We start from the raw sequence: 24,173 nt of genomic DNA on the forward strand, positions 1-24,173 counted from the left end.
TCAGCATACGCATCTAGCTTAGCTCTCTTTATATGATAGAAGAGATCGTTAACAAATATATTAAAAAGAATCGGGCCTAAGACACTACCCCGAGGCACCCCACGTTAAAAGTACACCTAACCCCAAATTTTTTTCGCTTAAAGAATCTTCATGCTTTGGTGAGTATCTCTTTGAAAAAGTTGTTGGATTTGGTGAGATCCGTGAATTTTTATTCCTCGTTGAAGTACGGAAAGTTGCATTGAAATCGCCGCCATTTTGGCTCGCGACCGGGGTTCAAGGATCAAGGGTCTGGCGTGCAATGTGACGTCACTTCAAGAACCCAACAATCTGTATTTCGCGCCATTTCGAACATTTCACTCGTTATGTTTGGAAGGTTAGATCGATATTGGTCGCAAAAATGCCGCACAGATGTGTTGGAGGTTGTGGTAACGTTAGAAGCTTGGAGAATGGAATAGCGCCCCATGCGATACCGTTTACGGCGATGAGCGTCTAGAGGCGAAGAAACGAAGGAAGAGATGGATAGATTTTGTGAGACTGAAGCGTGCTAAATGGGAGCCACCGAAGAGGTCTGTGATATGCTCGAAGCATTTCAAGCCAGATGATTTTGTTCGAAAGTACACGTTGTTGAAGGACCAAGAAGCTCTATCAATTCCATATTTAGAGCGAGACAGCTTCGGAATTACCGCTTTCCCGACAGTTCATACTGAAATAGATGTCCCTCCAACCACACCAGGTATCAATGAGATGCAAAACACAACAAATTGTTCTAATAATTTCAGTTTCATTCTGTGAAAGCATGAAGAAAGTAACTGAATTGTCCAGCCTCCAGTCTTCACATGGTTAAGTGATCAACCTACGTGCACAATGCAACTGAAGTGTCATCGCAGTTTTTTCCTATTTGCTTGTCACTGCAAACACTGCTAGTACCAGTCCCTAATTTGGGGCAAAATCGATTACAAGTTCTAGTCAAAGGTTTGAATTTCAGTTTCTCTTTGTGTTAACAGTTACTAAAGTTCCAGAGAAAGGAAAGAAGCAGAGCGAGGAAACAACAGCTGGCCGTAATTGTACAGCATGTAAGAAGCCAATGAGGGGGCATCACAATGTTGTTGATTGCCCAAAAAAATAAGAATAAGAAAAAGACAAAGAAATAGCTCACTTGTTTGCAAATAAAAAGTGGTTTTTAATTAAGCTTTGTGTGCAGGGTAACCATAAATACCCAATTTGACTAAAATCCGAAGTTATTGGCATTGTAAGCATTATTATTATTCGTATATAAGAACGATCCTTCGCAGTAAAGCACTATTTGAGCAATAGTGGAAATCAGACCTGAAAAAAATTTCAGGCCTGTACGGGATTCGAACCACTGACCTCTGCGATACTAGTGCAGCGCTCTACCAATTGAGCTAACAAGCCAACTGGGAGCAGGCCATCAAATTAATTCGATATAAACCCGTAGATGATAAATCGAACAACAACAAACATATGAAACATATGAGTGAACTGCGGTTATGAGACGTATATAAGAACGATCCTTCGCAGTAAAGCACTATTTGAGCAATAGTGGAAATCAGACCTGAAAAAAAAAAAAAAAAAAAAAAAAAAAAATTTCAGGCCTGTACGGGATTCGAACCACTGACCTCTGCGATACTAGTGCAGCGCTCTACCAATTGAGCTAACAAGCCAACTGGGAGCAGGCCATCAAATTAATTCGATATAAACCCGTAGATGATAAATCGAACAACAACAAACATATGAAACATATGAGTGAACTGCGGTTATGAGACGTATATAAGAACGATCCTTCGCAGTAAAGCACTATTTGAGCAATAGTGGAAATCAGACCTGAAAAAAATTTCAGGCCTGTACGGGATTCGAACCACTGACCTCTGCGATACTAGTGCAGCGCAGATACGTCTCATAACCGCTTATATACGTCTCATAACCGCAGTTCACTCATATGTTTCATATGTTTGTTGTTGTTCGATTATTATTATTATTGCCATTTTTTTGCATCAGATTTCAGCAAAAATATCCGTCTGTCGCATTTCCGATTCACCAGTTGCTTTGGGTCAAACTTTGTCCACATGTTCACCTCCCCACCACCTTTAATCTTGAAGTACATCTCTTGAGAAAGATTATAAAAAGAAAGAAAGAAAAAGAAAGATTATAGATTCTCAAACTTTTCCTTGGGCATTCTTTGTTTTGGATTTATGCACAACGAAAATGTAAACTTTTGTACTTTCAAACTAGGCCATGGTTGTTTGAAAGCAGGTGCACTCTACCCACTAATAAATTGCTATCCAGTGGATAGCGTAGTAGGTTTTTGTTGTGTATTAGGGTTCGATGTATACTACTATAGAGTAACGTATGCACAGACCAAGTGCTCTACACAACTGCTTTATTAGAATACTGCCGATAAATATATGGAGAATCACGTGTCTGCGGTTAAGGTGTGGTAACCAGTAGAATCCAGATTATGTAAGAACTAAAGTATCTATCCAATAGGAATAAACACCATAGTTTTACTAACACTTATCTGCTGTTTAGCGATTTTTTCGGGTAGATACATGTAGGTTTATCCAGCTTTTGAACAACCAGGGCCAAGGGCTTCATCTTTGGGGATAAGTTTTTCTGATGGTAACGTGCATAATAGCAACTGTAAATACATTGTCACAGGTTGTACATATTACATTACAAAAAATTGAAAGCAAGGGTTTTTTCTGAAAATTTTTTAATTGGACATGACTGGCTTATTTCACAAATTACATCAAATAAACAACACTGCTTACAATGTAAGATTTACAAAATTACTGAGATCCAAGAAAGAGATGGAAATCACGGATGAAATTGTATAAATTATGGTGGAAGTAGTGGAATGGTCATCTGCTGAATAGAGTGCATTGTACACCTGATAACATTTGATCTTATTTTACACATAATAAGTTAAAGCATTTGAAAGTTTGTTAAATTGTTTTCTTATTGTACTTGTTTGACAGTTTGTAAGAGTGTGTCATGTTCATTGTAGAACAAGTAAAATGGCACAGCTAGTTTTCTTCATCAAGTTGGAAACCTGTGAATTCATCCTCCTTACTGTCAGGGAACGGTTTTCAAATTGTAGTATAAGCACAGGTCGGCAAGGGAACCCGTTTCTTTCCCAGAAGCCCGCACACCGGTACCAGCCTAGAAAACTCGCTATATACAACACTGCATAAGAAACTGCAAGAGATCAAACAGAGAGGTTGACAGGACCACCTTCAGCATTTGTGGTGGGATTCTTGTGGTGGGATTCTTGTGGTGGGATTCTTGCGGTGGGATTCTTGTGGTGGGTGTCCTGTGGTGGTTTCCCCTAGACTCTCAACAAAGTCAAACGACAGACGGCAAAAGCCACTCTTCAAACATTGGGGTAGTTTTATGCGTCAGTGTTCAAAGGAGACTATTTCGAACTTCATAACTTGAAAATTCAGGTGCGTTATGTTTTGGTAAACTCGAAAAGGAATCACACCAACCAGCAGTAAATATTGCTCACCTTTCTTCGCTTCCCGTCTGCCGATACCTTTCCTTCCCTTTGGTTTTGAACTTGTCCGCTGCTAATCTCAGACTCCACTTCTGACGACAAACGGGATAAAATCCTGGGTGTTCAGTGATACAGGTCAAGTTAACATCAGGGGCAAGATCTTGTATGACAAGGTCACTCTTCATCGATTCTTCGCAGCCTTCCAGTTCACAACAGCAATAACATTCACTGATGTTTTGTAACAAAGCGACGTTGCAATTTCCACACTTGTACCCAAAGTTCAGCAAATTAGCAGAAAAGTTATCTAAGAAATACATACACAATAGCGCCAGAAGCAATCGTGCCCATACATGTAATGCATAACTAAAGCTAACCCACGAATATTACCATTCTTTCAGTTCTACATTGCCCTGTAACCGATCCTTAAGGCTTCGTTCGAGCTCTTCGTTAGCCTTCGTTTCTTCTTGGTGTTTTTTTATCCATTCTGCATCAGCCAGTGGTTCGTCAGTATAAGCAGCATCGTCATCACCTGAATCGCTTGAGGTTTCTGGTGATAATGGTGAGACGCGAGATGACTGCCCTTCATCTTGAAGTTCGTAGCAAGCGATAAAATTCATTTCCGAGTCGTCTGAGTCGAAGCTCGTCTCCAAGTCCGGTGATTTGGAAGACATTGTTATTTTCACTTGAATTCCAGAGGCTATGAAGAAAAAATAGAATGGATTTCGTGCTAGAAAGGCTTTCGCAAATCGACGACTGGTTGAGAATTCCTTGAGCGTCTTCTCGAAGTGATGTCACAGCTCTACTCTGCCCAGATTTCCATTTACGCAGTCGTGGTCCCTTCAGATCTCGACTTCAACGGGGCATAAAATATCGAGGATTTAACCAAATCCAACAATCTTTTCGAAAGAAATACTCACCAAAGAATGAAGATTATTTTAAGCAAAAAAAAATTTTGGGGGTTAGGTGCACTTTAACAGTATTCCATGATGAGAACGTGTCGCCAATCTTCCCTCTCTGTTGTCGATTTGACAGATAATCTCTTTACAAGGCACAGTTGTCCTCGTCTAGTCCGTAGGCTTTGAGCTTGGCTAATAACAGGGGTTGTTGTATAATATCAAAGGCCTTTGGCAAGTCTATTGACACTATCCTTACGAGTTGCCCATCATCGCGCATTGACCTCCATTCCTCTGTCATCCTCACTAACGACGGCTTACAGCTGTGGAATTGTCTATACGAACTTATATAATCAGACAAAATAGAACTATAGAAGTCATTTAGCTTAATCAATAGAGCAAAAACACTGCAGTACTTGGAATATGGGAAAGCGCTAAAATCGATTTTATCTGTTTCCGAACAAAGGAGTTAGTCACCGGCACCAAATATCGCGACCAGGTATTCCTTGCGACTCCCCAAGGTTTGTTTTCCAATTTGTCCTGGCCGCTGCCGATCACTTCTTGCGTAAAAACTTACGAAACCTGTGAAGTGGAAGTAGGATGGCTACTGTTGCTTGCCGATATTATCCGTCGGCAAAACGTAGAAGTCAGTAAATGTGACCGATTCGGTCAGGGAAATTTTATTGTCCGGAGCTTGGACCTGTCCGGAGAGTTCTTTGACAGCTGGATTACACCCCATGTTGTGAAACCACTTGTGAAGACATCACGTTTTTTCTTCGCTTGTTTTGTCACATTTCTTCGCTTCGTGATGTTACAGTAACACGGGAAATCTACCCGGATTTATCATTGAATTTGAGCTTTCTGCGGTTTCTTAAGTTAATGTCCATGTGCAACTGCCAAAACCTAGTGCGTGTGCATAAATTCAGCTCTGTCACAGGTAACGCAATCTCGGTCGCAGAGACACGTAGAAAAACATCCATCTCCAATGGAAAGCCGATTTTATTATTTAAAGCACAAACAACAAAATTAAAGATCAATTGGGGTAAGGCATATTTTCAGTGTACAATTATAAGTAGGTAGTGTATGGCTTTCATCGTCTTTATAAAGCCACAATGCTGATGATATATGTCTGCAACTTTGTTAGAAGAAGCGGATAGTCTAGCACGCGTACGATTGTAGTTTCTTAAAGTGAGAATCTTTCAAAGCGAGAATCTTTAAAATGAGGAATCTTTAGAAGCGTAGAATGAAATCGACCAAAGAAATGAGTGGTCTGAGAGGTTCATCGTTTTTTCAATTTTAAGTCAGTGAAGCAATCAAAATTCATGACTAAAGGCTGATGTAATCTATTGCATAACTTGCACTTATTGCAAAAAGATTTACATCGGCGAAACAGGCGGAGGACTAGGTGACCGATTCCGAGAACACCTTCGCGACGCGGAGGGGAATGACAAGTACACATCGAAACCAGTCGCTAGACATTTTAATTTACCTAATCATTTTAAGCAACATATGGCAATCTGCGGTCTTTCCCTACACTTATTAGGTAGCACGGAAAGCCGTAAAACTCTTGAAATAAAGCTCATCTTTCAAACCGGCGGTCTAAATCCCACAGGTATCAACGAACGCTATTCATTCCACTAATTTATTCGTGTTTTTCTCGTTGCCATGTTCCCACCAATAACGTAGCTCCATTTTCTGCCTTTAAAGCACACACAACCCACAATTCCTCTATTCGCTCCGACGAGGGGCTAACGCCCGAAACGTCAGCTTTTACAATCGCAACGGTGGCCAATTTACCATTTCAACTTTGTTAATATATTAAAAAAATTCATGACTGATGACAAAAGTAAAACTGCGCTACAATGGAAGGGCACTCAGCACATGTTTTCAACACTCAAAATGATTAAATTGCTAAAATAATTCCAGCATCAGAATCTTTATTTTGATCAACAAGTTTCGTTGCGGCAATTCCCTTTCTAATAACAAAGCGTAGCGAACGGCTCAATTTTTCGGTGTCTGATCAAGCGTGAAATATGTAACAATTATTGAACTCGGTTATCCCAATGATCGTGATTTGTCCGTGGCGAGCAGATCATTTATTTGCCGAAGCCGAAGGCTGTGGCAAATAATTGATCTGCGAGACACTGACAAATCACGATATTTTGGGATAACCGAGTTCAATAATTGTTTTATCATTCGATCACCGAGTTTGTTTTCAATTTTTGGGGGAAGCGGCAAGCGCGCACTGCTGTCAAAATTGATTTCTAGAAATCAATTATTTTTGGTTATCTTGAAACCTTAAGAGCGACCACAAGAGCGTGGTTACTACTGCGCATAAGCAGAATATTATTTGCACCAAAAACGGAGTTAGACGGTAGAACGCATGAGCAGACAATTATTTGTAGGCAGTTATTTGCAGGTCACGTGATGGGCTCCCAGCCAATGAAAATGGGGGAAAAATGCATTGAATGATAATCAACTTTTTCTAGACAAACTATCATGCTTCTTCATTTACAGTCATGGGAAATCCGTAATGTCAAGCACCGACTTTAATTTGAACGCGTGAGGCTTTACAAACGACATTGAACAGGATTTGGCGGAAAATAAATCTAGATTTAAGGTAGTATGTACCTGCTGAAACATAAACACGGTAATGTGACGGAGAAAGCTGAATACGGTAAACAAAAATACTTCTTATCCTTGGGTTTCACCCACGTGACCAATACCTTAGCAACGGTTACTATCCGCCATCTTGGTGTCCCTCGAGCGTAAACAAACCGTATCTAACGAAGAGTTCATGTGAGAAAGAAGGGATGGTTTTATGCATTTTTGTTGGCTGTTCGAGCAAAAGTGGAAAGCATAAAGACTAAGCATTTTTTCGTATAATTTAATAATTTTATTATTTCTATAGCGCAAAATTCATTGGATATATGATCTAATGCGCTATACCTAAGATCATTACAAATCAAGGGGAAGGACAGGAGGAACTAGAAGTTGTTGTATGGTTCGAGGCTTGCGGCTGTTGTAGATCCTCGATTGTTTGGTCGAGCTTTTCTTTGAGCTTCTTCGCCGATGAGAAATCGATGTCTTTAGCCCTCGCATACGGCACTTCATTGACATATGTCGGCAAAATCCATGAGCATTTTACCTGAGTGCAAGCAAGCTTGGGGCGTCACGAAAACTCACACCCCGAAAACTCAGACCTCAGACCCCGAAAACTCAGACCCCTCGAAAATTCAAGAGATAAACTCGACTCATGATCACTCCTGGTAATGCCGCGTGTATTTTGACGTTTTGGGTCTTGATCCAACTGAAGCAGCAAAAACAAGGCCGCAAGTTGGACGTTTCGCAAAATCGTCCGATGGTTGAGCATTAAAACATTTTAGAGTGACACAAGACTTCATTTTGCTTAAATTTCTTCCATTTTTCCCGTTAATTTTGAGCTTTTCATTCACAGTTAACTGGATCAAATGCGCTCGCTCCAACACCAAAGTATTAAAATGTGGCGTGATTTTGACGAGCCGAAAGGGACATTTGTTTACTTTTTTGTACTTCGTCGCACAGATCCTTGTTGTCGCTCTGTTAAAATTCTTAAATATTTCGCGATAACAATGGATACAAACAGAGACTCGGCCCACCAGTTCCAAAACGAAAACAATTTTGCGACCCTTGGGCTAGAGTTCTTAAATGAGGTAGAAAGAGAAAAACAACGGGAAAGAAGACTCGGCATCAGCGCCGTCACGATTCGCTTCACTGAAGAATCACTCTTGATATTGTTGTCCGTCTTTCGCGTCGGATTTGTTGCATTATTCCACCGATTATGTTATAAAACAATTGGTTCATGCTTTATGCTATGCACTATCGAACTATGGAGCACTTCGGAAGCTTGGAGAACACTTCGAGGGATCTGAGTTTTCGGTGTCTGAGTTTTCGTGACACCCAGCGAGCTTGCCATGAATTCGAGTAGTTGCCTCTAATATAAAATAACACAATCGCGATATGTGAGCATGACTCAGCCAGTCCAGCTTTGCATCCCAAGCAATGGGCTGACAAAATAGTCCCATTGTTTTCGGAAATGACCCAAATGTTCACAAAAGGATCATTCATATGCTGTGAATGCCAAACTCGTGCTCTCACGACATACTTGCCGGCGATTACTTTGCCTACAACTGAGGTTACAAATCCCGACACCATTTGATTAAACGCCTCTAGACTCTTGAACGTCTTGGACTGCTTCTTGGTGTAGAAGCTGGTCTCAAGAACGAGGTAACTCAGCAAATCCGACACTTCTACAAGAGGCAAGCATTTTGGACTGAACTTCTCGGCTGTTACGCTTGCAGGGTCAACCGCGATGACCGAGATCTTTTGTAAACATCTTTCCTTCCAACTCTCTAAGCTTTCGGCATACTCAGAGAGGACTGGGATACCTTAAGATGAATGCCAGATACTTTTATCGCTTTTTTCTTTCTGGATATTCATGTAGTTGGCGAAATAATACGGCGATAAGAGAGAGGGCTTCACTATAGAAATCGACTAATTATGCATAAATTTGACACCCGAGGGACACCAACATGGCGGATACTAACTTCAGCAAAGCTTGTGACGTCACCTGAAACCCAAGAATAGCACGCTTCAAATGTCGAATCTTTATACTCGTTTACGTCTCCAAAAAGCTTTTAAAACATTTCTTGGCTGCTTTATTGTCTGATATAAAATAATCACCATAACAGGGCAACGACTTTCACTTCAGTTGGACGGTCATTGAGCGTGAAATTTTATTAAAAAATTCTAGTTCTTTGGTAAAAAAATCGCCAGCAAGTGTGTTAAAAGTTCCGGCTGCCACCGACAGCCGGCTGTTATTTGAACCGCGAGGATAATACCGAAAAACAATATAAATCAGAGTATTCAATCATAATTGCTTATAGGGCTGATTCAGTCTAGTACAAAAAATTGTTTCGTTTTTAAAGGAGGCAGCGTGGCCGAGTGGTCAACGCGTCGGACTCGTAATCCGCTATTCCCGGGTTCGAGTCCCGCTCTGACCATTACCTGAATTTGTCTCACGGTAGCTCCGAGTTCAAATCCTCTGCCACGCTTGTAAATAACCTACTGGTTTGCCTCCGGCCAGTTGGGATTCTCAACGATTTATGTTCAATTTGAAATATTTGTTTCTGTTGTTTATTGTGGGTCTCTTGGAAAGTAGCTTGAAGCTAAGTGTGGTGCCACATTAAAGTTGAATTACTTACTTACTTTTTACTTTTTAAAGATTCTCGCTTTTAGAGACCCCCCCCACTTTAAAGATTCCCGCTTTTAAAGATTCTCCATTTTAAAGATTTCGCTTTTAAAGATTTCCCGTCTTAAAGTTTCTCACTTTTAAAGATTTTCTCCATTTTAAAGATTCCTGCTTTTAAAGATTTCCCATTTTAAAGATTTCTCATTCCACATTCCCCATTCCTCATTTCCCCATTCTTCATTCGCCCATTCCTCATTCGTCCACTGGCCATTCGCCCATTCCTCAATCGCCCATTCCTCATTCGCCCATTCCTCATTCCTCCATTCCTCATTCTCCCATTCCTAGTTCTCCCATTCCTAGTTCTCCCATTCCTAGTTCTCCCATTCCTAGTTCTCCCATTCCTAATTCTCCCATTCCTGGTTCTCCCATTCCTGGTTCTCCCATTCCTAGTTCTCCCATTCCTAATTCTCCCATTCCTGGTTCTCCCATTCCTCATTCCCCCATTCCCACTTCCTTGTTTTAAAGATAACCCTTGGGAACATTCTTATTTAAGTCTGATTGTTTTACAGCTATTGAAAAAAACCTCAATGATACACTGGATAAAGGAGATTTCGATGCTATTAAGAAAGAAGTGACTCCAAAAACCTTGTCAAGTTGTAAAACTAACACCTTATTCCAAGCTTTCCAGGTTGGTCCTATTGCGTAATCTTAACTGATTTTACTGGTATACTTTAGCCTTTTTAGCCTTTTCGCCTCTCGTGATCCCTGATTACTGAGTTGGTTTTTACTACTTCTTGTAAGTTCTTCATACTCTTACTACCTGTAACTGCAGTAATCGTAACCTCACAACACCACAATGATAAAGACGATTTATTCGGTGCGAGTGATGTTGACGGTATGTGGGTTGAAACTTAAAACAATAAATGACTACGAAATTACAACAATTGACCAGTAAAAGTGACAGGAAAGAAATACACTGAACCACTGAACAAACTTGAAATGACAATACTTACATTCATACGATTTCTACGAAACTGCCGGATGAATATAAACTGCCCAAAGGCGAAATAAAGATAAACTGGAGTAACTGCTCAAAGCGAACTAATGTATAGCTATAATGGAAGACTAAACTCTGAACTGTGAAAGACTAAGTTATATATGCGAAAATGACTAGCTAACTTAAAGTACAATTAACGCCGATATTATGAAAGAAACTAATGAAGGAAAATACGTGACATAGAAACAACAGAAGCTAACTAACCAGCGAAAAAATACTAACGAACGACGAGAAATAGCGACAACACAAAGAGATACCCTAATGATTGATTCAATGAGAAAAACAAACAAAAAAAACATTCCGCGCGCTAAGACCCTACACGTCGGCCCCTCAGTGCTGAGTTTTGGAAGCACTTACACATCTACTAATTTGGGTCTAAGCAAAAAACTCTTAGCATACATGTTATTTGTAAGAAAAACCTTACAAATCTCTCGTCAAGGTCTCTGAAACTATAGTAACAAGGAAAATTCTAAAACAGTGCTTTCATTGTTGGACAATCTCTTATTCCTTTCTTTTTACCAATAACACAAGCTTGTCTACGGGACGCTCAACAATGGAGGACTTAACGTTGTCCTTAACTTTGCGAACGAATCCCTTTTTATCCGGAAAGACCTCTTGAATTCTTCCTAGTGGCCAGGAATTCCAACTGGTGTTCTCAGCAGAAACTAAAACAACGTCTCCAACTGCGAGGTTTCTGCCTGGATGTAGCCATTTCTGTCGACTCTGTAGCAAAAGTAGGTACTCTTTAGACCACCTCTTCAAGAATATATCGGACAGATATTGGATTTGCCACCATCTCCGCCTAGAGAACAGATCTTCCTTTTGGAAAACGCCCGGGGGCATGGGTGAATCAAATTTTGAGCAACAGTAGATGATTCGGTGTGAGGGGCTCTACGTCTCTAGGGTCGTCGGAGACCACAGTGATAGGGCGGCTGTTTAAAATACTTTCTACTTCACACATAAGGGTGCTAAGACCTTCATAGTCTGTTGTTTGCTCCTGGAGAAGGGTGCAAAGTATTTTTCTAACAGAGCGAATGCATCGCTTCCAAATGCCTCCATGCTTTGAGCAGTACGGTAGATTCAAATTCCATTTGACGTTTCTCTGTAACATCTCATCCGAAATCTTGTCCTGGTTCTAGGCCTGGATTGACTCACGTAGCTCACGCTCTCCGCTTGTAAAGTTTTACCCGTTGTCCTAACGTATCTCTTTAACCTGGCCTCTTCTTGCAATGAGTCTTCTAAGTGCGAGCAGGAATGAGTCGGTGTCGGGGCTATGGGCCACTTCAATATGAACCGCGCGAACTGTTAGGCATGTAAAGATAACACCATATCTTTTAACGAGGCTTCTGGAACGGCGCACTTGAAAGGGGCCAAAACAATCCACTCCAACTGTCGTGAATGGCGGCTTGTCGGGAACCAAGCGATCGTTCGGCAGATCAGCCATTTTCTGTTTGCAAAAGGGTGCTTCGTGGTTACGACAGCTATAGCAACTCGTCAGGACTCTTCTCACCATAGAATTTCCTTGGATAGTCCAGTATTTCTGGCGTATCATACTCAACACATGCTGTCTTCCTGAATGACAAATAAACCGTAGGCCCCGTCTCATGCAGGGTTAGGGGTAGGAGACGTTAATTTCCCACGCACGAGATTACTGTGTGGTGGATGTCCTCCCCTTGGTGGGATGGGCGGGTGTTGGCCCTGAAAAGCCCCTATGGGGAGTGGTCAATTAACCTTTGTATGTATGTATGTATATATGTAATGACCTGAAAGCTTGTGAAAATGGTCGATGATAAGGCTTGGGACGTGGTTCTTTTTGGGCAGGATTATTTGGTGCTATGCGTAATACGAGGTGCGAGCACGAGCCAATCTTCCACCCACACGCAACAAACCGTCCTCCAGAATCGGGTCCAGTTTGAAAAGGCAACTGCTACGTTTAACGCGTTTGCTACCGCTGGATTTATTGAGCTCATCGAAATCATCTGGAAAGGCTTCTTATTGGACATTTTTCAAAATTGCTTTCTCGGCATTTTCCATTTCTTCAAGATTAATTGGTGAATGTTTCTCTTGTGAGGTCTTCGGCTGGTCGCTTCCTTTCTACCCTTAGCCGCCATCAGGAGATTGTTTCGATAGCGTAAGATCCAAGCGAACGACTTCTTTAAGCTATGCCAGCTAGAGAATCTCTGGAAATAACCTGATAAAATAGGCAAGACCAAAACCAGCTGCTGCTGCTGCTGCTGACAAATTCTCGTTGAACTCCACCACTGGATAAGGTTTAACTTCCGGGTCTCGGTTCTGAATAGCAATTGTAGCACCAAGTTCTTTTATCCAGTGATGCTCAGGATTCCATAGTAACTCCGGCCCCAATAGCCCTTTCTCGCAGTTAAACAAAGCATCAGCTGATAGTCCTCTAGAAGTGTGGTCACCAGGATTAATGGTTCCCTCCAAGTGATACCAATGGTCAGGGTTTGAGCCATCTCGGTTCGCAACGACAGTGTGGAAACGCCGGTTCTTGTTCTTCACATAGCGAAGTGCGGACATGCTATCGATCCAGAAGACAGAAGGGTCGCAGATTGGCATTTCGATCTCTCTTTTAAACATCTTGTCTTGACAGATGGGTAGGCTCGCAGCGGATAACTCTAAACGGGGAATAGAGACAGCCTTCAAAGGAGCCAGGCGAGACTTTGCAAAGAAGAACGAACAGTGAACTCTCCTTTCCCCATTAACCAAATGCAGATAAGAAACTGATCCATACGCAACTTCCAACGCATCGGAGAAGTGATGTAGTTGACTGGATAGCACGGGACCAAAACCCTCGGGTAGCACGGACCGGTTGACGGAAAACAATGAAAGCCTCAGGAGATCGTCCATCCAATTACGCCAACTTAAAGCGTATTCGGGCGGATGTTCTTTGTCCCATCCTATTTTGATGCGGCAAAGATCCTGCAGGATTTGTTTAGCAACCAATACTAAAGGTGCAATGAAGCTCAAGGGGTCGAAAACGCTGCTGACCACGGAAAAAATGCCTCTGCGTGTTGGGGGCCGCGGTTTAAGGCACATTTCAAAGGTGAAGGTGTCCAATTCCACGTCCCATTTCATACCTAGCGCCCGTTGGGCAGGCAATTCATCTTTTTGGAAGTCGAGCTTCCTCAACTCTGTACAACGTTCTGACTCGGGAATGGCTTGGAGGACTTCTCGACTATTGCTGACCCATTTCGTTAGCCTAAAACCGCCTCTTGCAGGCAAAGCTTGCAGATTATTGACATGGGCAATGGCAACGGCCACTGAGAGTAAGGACTTAAGGCAATCATCTACATAAAAGTTTCTCTTCACGGTTTTTACCACTTCGGTGGGGAAGCAACTCTTGTTGTCTTCTGCAGTTCGTCAAAGGGCGAAATTTGCGCACGCCGGAGGCGATATGGCGCCGAACAGATGAACCAGCATCTGATACTCTTGCACATCACGAGTCATTTTTCCGTCGTCCCACTAAAGGAAGCACAGAAACGAGCTGTCGCGGTCAGGAGCACGAACCTGATAGAACATGGCTTCTATGTCCGCCATAACTGCAACTCTATCCTCGCAAAACCTTGTCAGCACCCCAACAAGTGAATTTGTCAAGTCGGGTCCCTTGTCTAACATACCATTTAGTAACCCCATAAACTTTGCTAAACAGTCGAAAAGTACTCTAATCTTCCCGGGCTTGTGGGGATGGTAGATCCCATGGTGAGGTATATGCCATGCGTCACCCTCCTTAGGATTCATCTGAATCGCGGGAACTTTACTTGCATAACCCTTGCCAACCAATTCTCTCATGAAGACCTTGTAGTCGCCCTACAACCTGTTATCCTTTTCCAACTTTTTCTTTAACCAGCCGATCCGCACCAAAGCTTTTGACTTATTGTTGGGGACCAAGACCAAATTATTCTTGAAAGGCAAAGGGATTTCTTAATGCCCATCCTTTAGCTGTATTTTCTCAACACTCTGGATGAAACGGCGTTCTTCTTGCGACATCTCCGTCGTATCATCAGAAAAGGAGTCGGCAAAATCGCGATTTTAAAAGTTTTCTATCACGCGCTGAAGCTGGGGGTCAACTTTGACAAAGAAGCTTACAGCCTGGGATCCATGGCGACGATGTCCCAAGGGACCGTTCACTGCCCAACCAATGCGTGTTCTTGATGCATAGGGGCCACCGTTTTCACTGTGCCTTATCTCGACCGGATCGAGCGCCTCCGAAACGTCACTGCCAATTAGGAGTCCGATCTCAGCATCACAGGGAAGTACAAAAACACCATCTAGATGGGGCCACTGATCCGCATCCTCCTGGGTCGGAATATCTTCCTCAGAAACCGGAATCTCGAGTCTCTTGTAAAGCGCGGGAAGATTGACAAAATTGTTCTCATCTAGATCAGAGGACACCACCAGGGCCCGGATGAGGTAACTTTCAAGCGGACTGTTCTTTATCTCCAAGGTGGACAGAGAAATCGTCACTTTTGATTTTTCAACCCCAATTTTTCTCATTAACGATTCCGTACAGAAGGTGGCACTGCTTCCACTGTCGAGAAAGGAGTGCGTGATGATTGTCTGATTGTTAGCCCTCGAACGCACTTTAACGAGGATGACGGCCATAGCTGTCCTACGACGGGCTTCTTCATTACTGCTCTTAAGCTTGGGACAATTGTCTGTATTGATCATGGCATTCAAGACAGGAATGTCAGTACTGCCCCCAGTTCCGACGCCAATATCTACTGTGATTTTCTCACGATTAGTCGACATATGAGGGACTCTGGGATGCTTTCGAGTGCAGTTAGGGAATTCGCAGGTTTTTCTTTCATTTCAGACTCTTGCGATGTGCTTGTCAGACAAACAGACAAAGCAGAGCCTCTTTGCAGAGTGGAACTTGATCCGCTCTTTATAGGGCTTCCATCTAAGCACATGACAGTCTTCTAGTGCTTGGTTCCTCTGGAAAAATGGACACGAGCTGGGTTGAACGCTATCGCAGGTAGGGTAGCTGCTAGTAGACTGTTCTGAATTCACGTCTTTATTGTTCTTAACCTGGGCGACAAAGATTGACGTCTTGGGATTAGATGGTTTTAAGCCAGCTGGTAATTGTGACGTTCTGCGTGACCTTTGATCGGAGCTGGATTGCGCGTTGGCTGAGATTTTCCCAAACCTTGGATTGGCAGCAATCCTTGCCTCACGATTAACAAAGGTAACGAGGTCACTAAAACTTTACTGGTCTTGACTCTATCTCCATAATGTCATCTGCACAGCGACGCCACCTCTCTCTCATGCTGAACGGCAGTTTGAAGACCAACTTCTGGATGCTCCCTGGCTGGTCCCTGGCTGCTATTCGGTCGTCTCACGCGGGTTGACCTTCTTCGAGAATCTGGCTCAGTGGCGTATCCATGCCTTCACGGCGACGCGTAAACAATTTTCAATGATATGTAACTGCAGTAATCATAACCTCACAACACCACGGTGATAAAGACGATTTATTCGGTGCGAATGATGTTGATGGTATGTGGGTTGAAACTTAAAACAATAAATGAATACGAAATTACAACAATTGACTAGTAAAAGTGACAGGAAAGAAATACACTGAACCACTGAAAAAACTTGAAATGACAATACTTACATTGTTATGATTTCTACGAAACTGCTGGATGAATATAAACTGTCCAAAGGCGAAATAAAGATAAACTGGAGTAACTGCTCAAAGCGAACTACTGTATGGCTAACGGAAGACAAAACTCACACTTGAGAAGACTAAGTTATATATGCGAAAGTGGGGGGCGCGGTGGCCTCATGGTTGTGCTCGACTTCGGATCGAGGGGTCCGGGTCCAAGCCTCGGCCGGGACACTGTGTTGTGTTCTTAGGCAAGAGACTTTACTCTCACAGTGCCTCTCTTCACCCAGGTGTACAAATGGGTCCCGGCGAATTTAATGCTGGAGGTAACCCTGCGATGGACTAGCATCCCATCCAGGGGGGAGTAGAAATACTCCTAGTTGCTTCATGCTACGGAAACCGGAGTTAAGTGCCGGCCCGACGAGCCACATGGCTCACGTGTAGGCTTTATCTTTTTCTTTTTTCATATATGCGAAAACGACTTGCTAACTCAAAGTGCAATTAACGCCGATTTTACGAAAGAAACTAATGAAGGAAAATACGTGACATAGAAACAACAGAAGCTAACTAACCAGCGAAAAAATACTAACGAACGACAAGAAACAGCGACAACACAAAGAGGTACCCCATTGGTTGATTGAATGAGAAAAACAAAAAAACGTTCCGCAGGCTAAGACAATACACTACACTCTCGACGATTTAACTTAAAAACTACAAATAATTGCAACTTGTTTACTCTCATTGCATTTGTTTCTTGGTCAACCTTGGATTATCATTAGCTAGCAGTGATATCTGTCTTTTTTTTACTAGTTATCGAGACTACAACAATATTATATATAGAGACCGACACGAAGTCAGAATCTTCGTCAAAGGCACAGCAATCTTATAGAGCTGTATGATTAAGGTAATAAATGCATTTCTTCTATAGGTAAACAAAAAACTTCGACGTTTAGCAGATCGTAAAGGCCCGGAGAAAGACGACATAGAAAAGCTGGCAAAATCTGTGGATGAGTTCACTTTAGCCTTGGTTGATCCTCTTAAATCCAACGCCGATACCAGACATAAATTTCAAAGTTTTTTCGACAGTGTGGTAGACGAGGCAATTGACACGCGGCAGAAAAAGGTACAACGCGAGTGGTAAAAAGGTTGTTAATCAATCCTCTATGCCATCCTTCACCCCTAAAGTCCATTTTAATGGGAAAGCTGTTGCCCATCCAGGCACATAGCCGCCCTCACCAGCGCGCAGTATACATAAGGAAAAAGGGGAGAGACAACGATGTGAGCAAAATTTATCGACGAGGAAGCTTTTTTTGACGATATAAGAAATTCGTGATGGTATTGTAGCTTATAAACAAATGACTGGAAAATCGTGAACAAACTGAGACGAAAAAATTATAAGGGAGGTGTAGTCCGCTACGTTGCTTAATGTTGCAGATGGTTTGATAAAAAAAAAAGGTTAAAAAGAGTCTTGAAAGACGCCATAGCCAATCCGACCGGAAAAATTTTCCAACATATCTCTGTTATTAAATTACTTTAAAGAAATCTTTCACCCCTGCCTCGGCATTTCTAGTTCCCCTAAATGCATGTTTACGAAAGAGATTCAAAGTTTCCTTGGGTCTGGTCTGAAATAGAACACAAGTGACTTCAAAATGTGCTAAGGACACTGAAATAAGTGGCACACGCGAGGCGCAGCCGAGTGTCATAGATAAATCGCTAAAAATGATTTGAATAATTATGAAGAAAAATTTTGTTAATAGTGACATCAGCTATGAGACTTTCCTTGGATAGATAACTGTAATAAGTTAGAACGAATCCAAATTCAGCAAATTGGATAAAGTAATATATCGACGAATTTTTTTTTCACAGTTCATCTCTCATCCAGTGGTGTATGACTTGCTCAACTATAGGTGGTACCGCTCCTTTTACTCAGAAAGAAAAAAGTCATGGCAAGAACCTAGACGCTGGGGATACCTTTTCCTCAACCTTTGGACAGTGTTTGACATCATCTTCTTTCCCTTCCTCTTTGCTGTTTTCTTCGTTGTACATTTTTTAAAAAAGGTCTCGAGGAAAAGGAGAGGTTTGTGCTAACGTTTTTTTGAATTTATTAAGGTAGATGCTGAAGGGAGGGGGCGTCTGCGAGGTAAACATTGGTCGAGACACCACTATCAGTATGACATCACAGATCAATTTCACTATAGCGGGCAAGTTTGTCATTTGTTATCTTCGGCGAGATTTGAATTTCAACGATTTGAATGGTTTGATTACTAAATCCTGAGATATTTAAGTCCCAGAGGGCATCAAAGAGTTTTTTTCAGCAGTTTCAATGTAGATAAGCTGTTCTCGAGGTCCATATTTCAATGAAAACCTAAAAAATAAGTGGCTGAATTGTTGGCAATAAATGTTCGATTGGTTATGTTTTTCCGGGGCTCTCGGATGTGACTCGGGAATGTCTTGATACCAAAATAGGATATTTGACAAATTGTGTTTTTTTGTAACTGCGGTCTGCGAAATTTCAAGAGTTCAGTAGTTATGGTTCTTCTCATCAATCCCTTCAAAGTCCCCGTCTAGGCTGAAGAGGAACGTGGAAAAGAAACATCACAGTAGATAGTTAGCATCAGTAGTCAACAGAGGCAAGGTTTCGATATATTTGTTTGGCTCGCTTGCAGTTATGAAGAATAAAATAAATGGGTGCAATATTGTTTTCAGAATAACAAAAGTTATAGAAGAGTCAAAATGTTTTATTTGGGTGAAAATCAAAATTGCTTCCGAATTCTGATTTATGCTAAGGTTAGTTTTAATTGAGCTCAGTTTTTTCAGATCTGAATACATAAATTATTTTACTTTATCATACGGGCGTGTATCGGTGGGTAATAATTATAAAGTTCCATTGTCTCAGTTGGTAAAGCTACAATACAAAGTTTTTTATGGAGCCCCATAAGTGCCATCAAAAACTTACACTCCTTTTTTTTCGCGAATTGATTCTACTCCCCCCATTTTTTTTTCGCGACTTTTTTTTACACTCCCCCATGTTTTTTTGCAACTTTTTTTTTCGCGACTTTTTCTTTGCGACTTACTTTTTCGCGACTGCCACCCACCGCGGGCTCAGAGATGAATGGTGCATACAATCCGTGGCATCGATAGAGAAACTGTATAAAGTAATCAAAATACGTTTCATAATTATCTTTGTTTCGTTGCCACAATCAAGAGCAGTTCTTCCACAATGTATACCTGTACTTTAACAAGGTTACATTGAGCGAGATAACGTGATTGAGAGCTACTTCCAGTTCGGGCTACAATATCAGGAAATCTTGGCTTTCTTTATACTCTCCAACGGAATTGTCATAAGTCTGCGTCAACTAAAGAGAATTTTGGCTTACACTTAGCAGAAGGTATGCCTCCAGTGATATCGACGACATTTTATAAGCCGTCAAGACCGAGTTGAGTCTCCTTCGCGCACAAAACATTCCACTTTTGCTTCTGAATTTGATTGGGTTTCATTACATACATCCTTCTTTTTCTTGAAACTCTTGGAATTGTTTGAATTTGCCCAGGGTTTCTCTTGTTGAGAATTCTCTTTAGTACTGGCAAAACCAAAAGCTATCTCGTGGAACTGACCCTCTGTTCCCAGCCACTCAACAAGATCGTTAAAGTCCCAATTCACCCACAGAGGTATATATATATATATATATTTCGATTCTTTGCATTATCAGGATTGGTCTCCGAAAATTGTTTTGCGATTGATTAAATATTTCCTGAGATATGCCGCCTCAAAGTTACTCTTTTGGTCACGCCCTTTTGGCTTGGCCGGGAGAGAATTACTGGGCCGAGTCTACTACCTCTCCAACATTCAGTGACCTCACAGCAAGAACGAATGTTAACTTCTTGTATAAGACCATGTGTAAATTGCTGTAAAATGATGTGAAAATGCCGACTCGTTACATGGTCGCTTGTTGCTCAAATACACCAGATTTGTCTAAAGGCATATTCCTCCATAAAATACTGTTTTGCGGCGATGATCGCCCTCAAGCTAGGTCTAGAAGAGAGCAGTGGATCGACTGTGTGAGGAGAAAGCGCACTAAGTTTTAACCTTCAGCAACATCTGTGATATGCTCTCGTCATTTTTCGCCTGAAGACTACTGTTAGCGATTCGATTTTGTAAAAACCCGTCCGCAACTTGTAAAAGACCACACTGTGACGTCTGTCATTCTGCAAATATACGTCTGCGATAGAAATGAAACTCTCGATACGTCTGATCGAAGTCGCTGAAAGGTAAGAAGTTATATAAAGTAGTGCCCGGTCCTGGTATTTTTTTGTCGATCGTGAGGTGAAGTTGTATTTTATGAATGGAATTTAGATCGTACGAGATGCCATAGAATCGCAAGACCCACTTTTCATCGCTGCTATCGTAGTAATCTTCGTAATTTTGTGTCGAGTCCATAGCTATGTTAATATTCTGTTTATAATTTGCTTTTAAAAGTCTCAAGTACAAAAGCCATCTCTTGGAACTGAACCTCTGTTCCCAGCCACTCAACAAGATCGTTAAAGTCAACTTCCTTTAGCTGCAGTTCTAACTTTTGCCTGCTCCACCTTAAAGCAATTTTCGTAGGCAACTTTGTAAAAATCTGCTGCATATTAGCTGCAGCCCGTTTATATGCTTGATGGCCATAAGTCTTCAGTGTTCTCACAATGTTGTGCAAGCTGTCAACAAGCAATCTCAAAATTGATGTGTTTTCATCCTGAACTGCCGGTATCGCCAAACTTATTGATCAGTGACTTTGAAATAAAGGCTGAGGTTTCCAAATCGTTGAGTTAACTCCGCAATAGCCTTTTCATACATTGTACCGTCAAAAAACATCTCAGCTATTGCTTTTTCAGCATTTCCTTTAACTGATGCTTTGAGATAGATCATTTTCTGTTTTTGGAAAGCCGTTAATCACGCACTAAAGCTTTAAGCATGCCATACCAGTTTGGCCATGCACAAGGATCTCCATAAAATACTGTTAAGTTAAATTTAAGGAGTGAGGCCATCATTGTTGACTTTGAAAGGACAGACTGTCAGAAATCCACAGTTCTTTCTTTGCGTGGTAAATGCTTAGAAATGTCATTCTCTTTCTCTTCATCCGTTTCCTCCTCCTTAGGGCTTACCGGTACTTTCTGTAACCATTTCTTAACTATCTGCTTCGACAAATTAATATCTATCATTCATAGGTACATCTTCTTGCTTGATCAGGGGCGTCGTCTCAATCTTTACATTGTTCCCCTCCACCGAGTTATCCTCAAAATCTTTCATGCGATCAGGTAAATTATATTTATCTAACTCTTCTTTTAACAGCAATGCCTCAATTTCCTTCCTACCTGCCTCGTGTTCTGCTTCCTGAATTACTAGTTCTGCTTCAAGCCGAGCTTTTTGTGCTATAATCTTAGGCTAAGCTTCCAATTGAGCTTTCTCTTTGAGCTGTTTTACTTTCAGTTTTCCAAGATCAGCTTTCCTAGCCGCTGCTCTTGCACGTTCTCGCGACACAGAAGATATCGTTTTGCTGCTACGTTCCTTGCTCTGCAACCAAAGCTGGTGACTAAAGAGTTGTCGGTTCGTTCCGTCCGGATTTTTAGGTGCTTTTGGCTCGATGTCAGCTTTTGAGACCGTTTTACTACTGCGAATTTTGACTTCATCATACTCAACAGTTCTACAAATCAGTTCCTTTACAAGTGCTTGGGACTCTAATAACCATCTATCTGCTTCTTGCAGTTCTTCATCATCACCACACTAGGCTTGAAATTCTCTATGATTCTCGATCAATTGATCCCATGCTCGATTTAGTTTAGTACAAGGAAGCTCATTACGCGACTTTGCTAATACAAAAAGGATCGAGGCTGTGTGAAACGGAATGGAAGGGAAGGTGTAAGAAGTTATTGACGGACTTCAGCACGAACCCACACATTGGAAGCAAAAGGTTTTCGTTAAAATTTTGTATATTTAGGGATGTTCAAGGTCATTTTTACATTTTCACATAGATAAATGATCACCTCCACCCATCATAACAAGCAAAAAGGTTTGAAAACAGACAAATTCAAAGGAATTTGCTATGTTTTTGGACTCTGCATCTCATACAACAACAACAAAGATAAAGGCTGCGCGAAGCGACATGCCCCGTGAGCGACCTGGTACTGGCTCGGCCAATCGTGGCATTCATTCTGACCCCAGTATAAGCAAAGTCGCATTTTAACTTATGGTCTTTCTGTTCCTTCAGGCACTCCCTTATGAAATTCATCTTCTGCGTCAAATTTGCTTGCATCGGTTTTCTTATGTTCTTGATTGTCTGAAACTTCGGTTTAATCACTCAAATACAGCAGCAGATTCCTTTCACGTGCCACGATTTCACTTCACTCGTCCACATCTGACACTTCCACATGCAAATTAATAATTTCTTAAGAGGACTTACTTTTTAGTTGTTCAGCGAGACCGTTTTATGGTTGAAATGCTCGTTCAAAATCATCTCTGTCTCTGCCAATTGAGTTAATTGCACTGTGATAAATGGCAACTTTATGTTTCTTCGTTGCATGCCTTACTGGTATACATCCCTGCCCGTATAAGCCCGCCTTGCTCCTTTTGCTTCAGGATGTTTGTCATCCTTTTGTTTTTCAGTTTTCGCTGAATTGGTCTTTGAATCATTAATAAGACTTGCTGGCACAAATGTTTTTTGATCGTAATTGTTAGATTCTTCCCTCTCAGGAGCCACAGTGTAATTGTCAACGTTACGATCAGACACAAAATTTACAGGCATGGTCATAGTTGTGTGCAGTACTGTATAAAGATGCTGTGATGCAGGAAAACTGCGTATATTTTTGTAAGTTAATCAAATAGTGTTGTAATAAGTTAAAATATCTTTTTTATAGAGTGAGTACTACAGCTACAACATGTAGATTTTGATTGGAGAGCAATTGTTTAATACCCAAAGAGGGCAAGTTCTTTTTTCCTCTTACAATTTTGATGGAGTATAAAGAGAATATGGAAGTTTCGAAAAAACTAACAAAGTGCAAAAAACAGCATAAAAAGACAAGGCAGTCATCACAGAATGATAATTAAAATGCCGTGGTGGACTGAAAAGCCAAGAAATGTCAAAAAAGATATCATACAACAACAATAAACAACAATTCTGCTACAAATTTAATTATATACAAAGCACTATAGTTTTATGAATCATTATAACCAACCCATTAATTTTGGCGCGATTTTATCGGTTACTTTACGTCACGTGGTGCAAAATCACAGGACATTTATCACGCAATAACCCCGTCCGCGTCGATATTTGTCCTATGATTTTTTCTGTGATAAAGAAACATAGTCAGTACAAGAGTTTCAACTTTTCCGTTCTCCTGTTTACATGGAAGGAAACGAAACTTTTCTTTTTTTAACTCGTGAATTGTGCGCATGCGCAAGAGCGAGTCGTAGGTATGATGTGATGAAGGGCGTTCGCTCGCTCGGTTGGTCGATTCCTGTAAACTTTTTTATATTTTAGGCTTTTGAATGCATTTGATAGTTTTTGGCGAGTGATAAACAAACGAAATGGCGGCCTTCGTTGCTAAGAATAGTGTTGGGTGAAAAAGAAGCCTATGATAATGTTGAAAGAGTAAAAAAGTATACGTTTTTCATTTGGGAATTAAAGTTTGCCCAATCTCCGAATACACTTTTATCTCTTGCAGCATATATTTCATTCATGGCGTCAATACTTCTATTTTTGAATGTATATATCCAGGAAAATGATTATTGTGTCCGAAAAAGAAAACAAAGAAAGGACGTTTAGCAAAACACAAAATCTACTCGATTGCGGCGGACTTGTACCACCTACGTCGCTTCC

The 24,173-nt window shown here is 41.3% G+C and overlaps 1 protein-coding gene and 1 pseudogene across 6 annotated transcripts in view; one reads left to right on the top strand and one right to left on the bottom strand.

Moving 5' to 3' along the window:
* LOC111329136 (uncharacterized) overlaps positions 1-24,173 on the top strand; it is a 118,839-nt gene that overhangs the window by 53,507 nt on the left and 41,159 nt on the right. For all 6 annotated transcript variants that reach the window (XR_015994712.1, XM_088743360.1, XM_088743372.1 and 3 more), the window contains 3 exons: positions 10,207-10,325; positions 17,246-17,440; positions 18,184-18,394. Coding sequence is in view for 5 of the 6 variants with exons in the window: in XM_088743360.1 (XP_088599486.1) it covers positions 10,207-10,325; positions 17,246-17,440; positions 18,184-18,394 (525 nt within the window). In the remaining variant the exon portion in view is untranslated. The remainder of the gene's footprint in view (positions 1-10,206; positions 10,326-17,245; positions 17,441-18,183; positions 18,395-24,173) is intronic.
* Positions 3,045-4,200, bottom strand: LOC148741618 (uncharacterized; annotated as a pseudogene).

Source organism: Stylophora pistillata, chromosome 1 (assembly GCF_964205215.1).
Source record: "Stylophora pistillata chromosome 1, jaStyPist1.2, whole genome shotgun sequence".
In the NCBI taxonomy this organism is placed as follows: Eukaryota; Metazoa; Cnidaria; class Anthozoa; order Scleractinia; family Pocilloporidae; genus Stylophora; species Stylophora pistillata.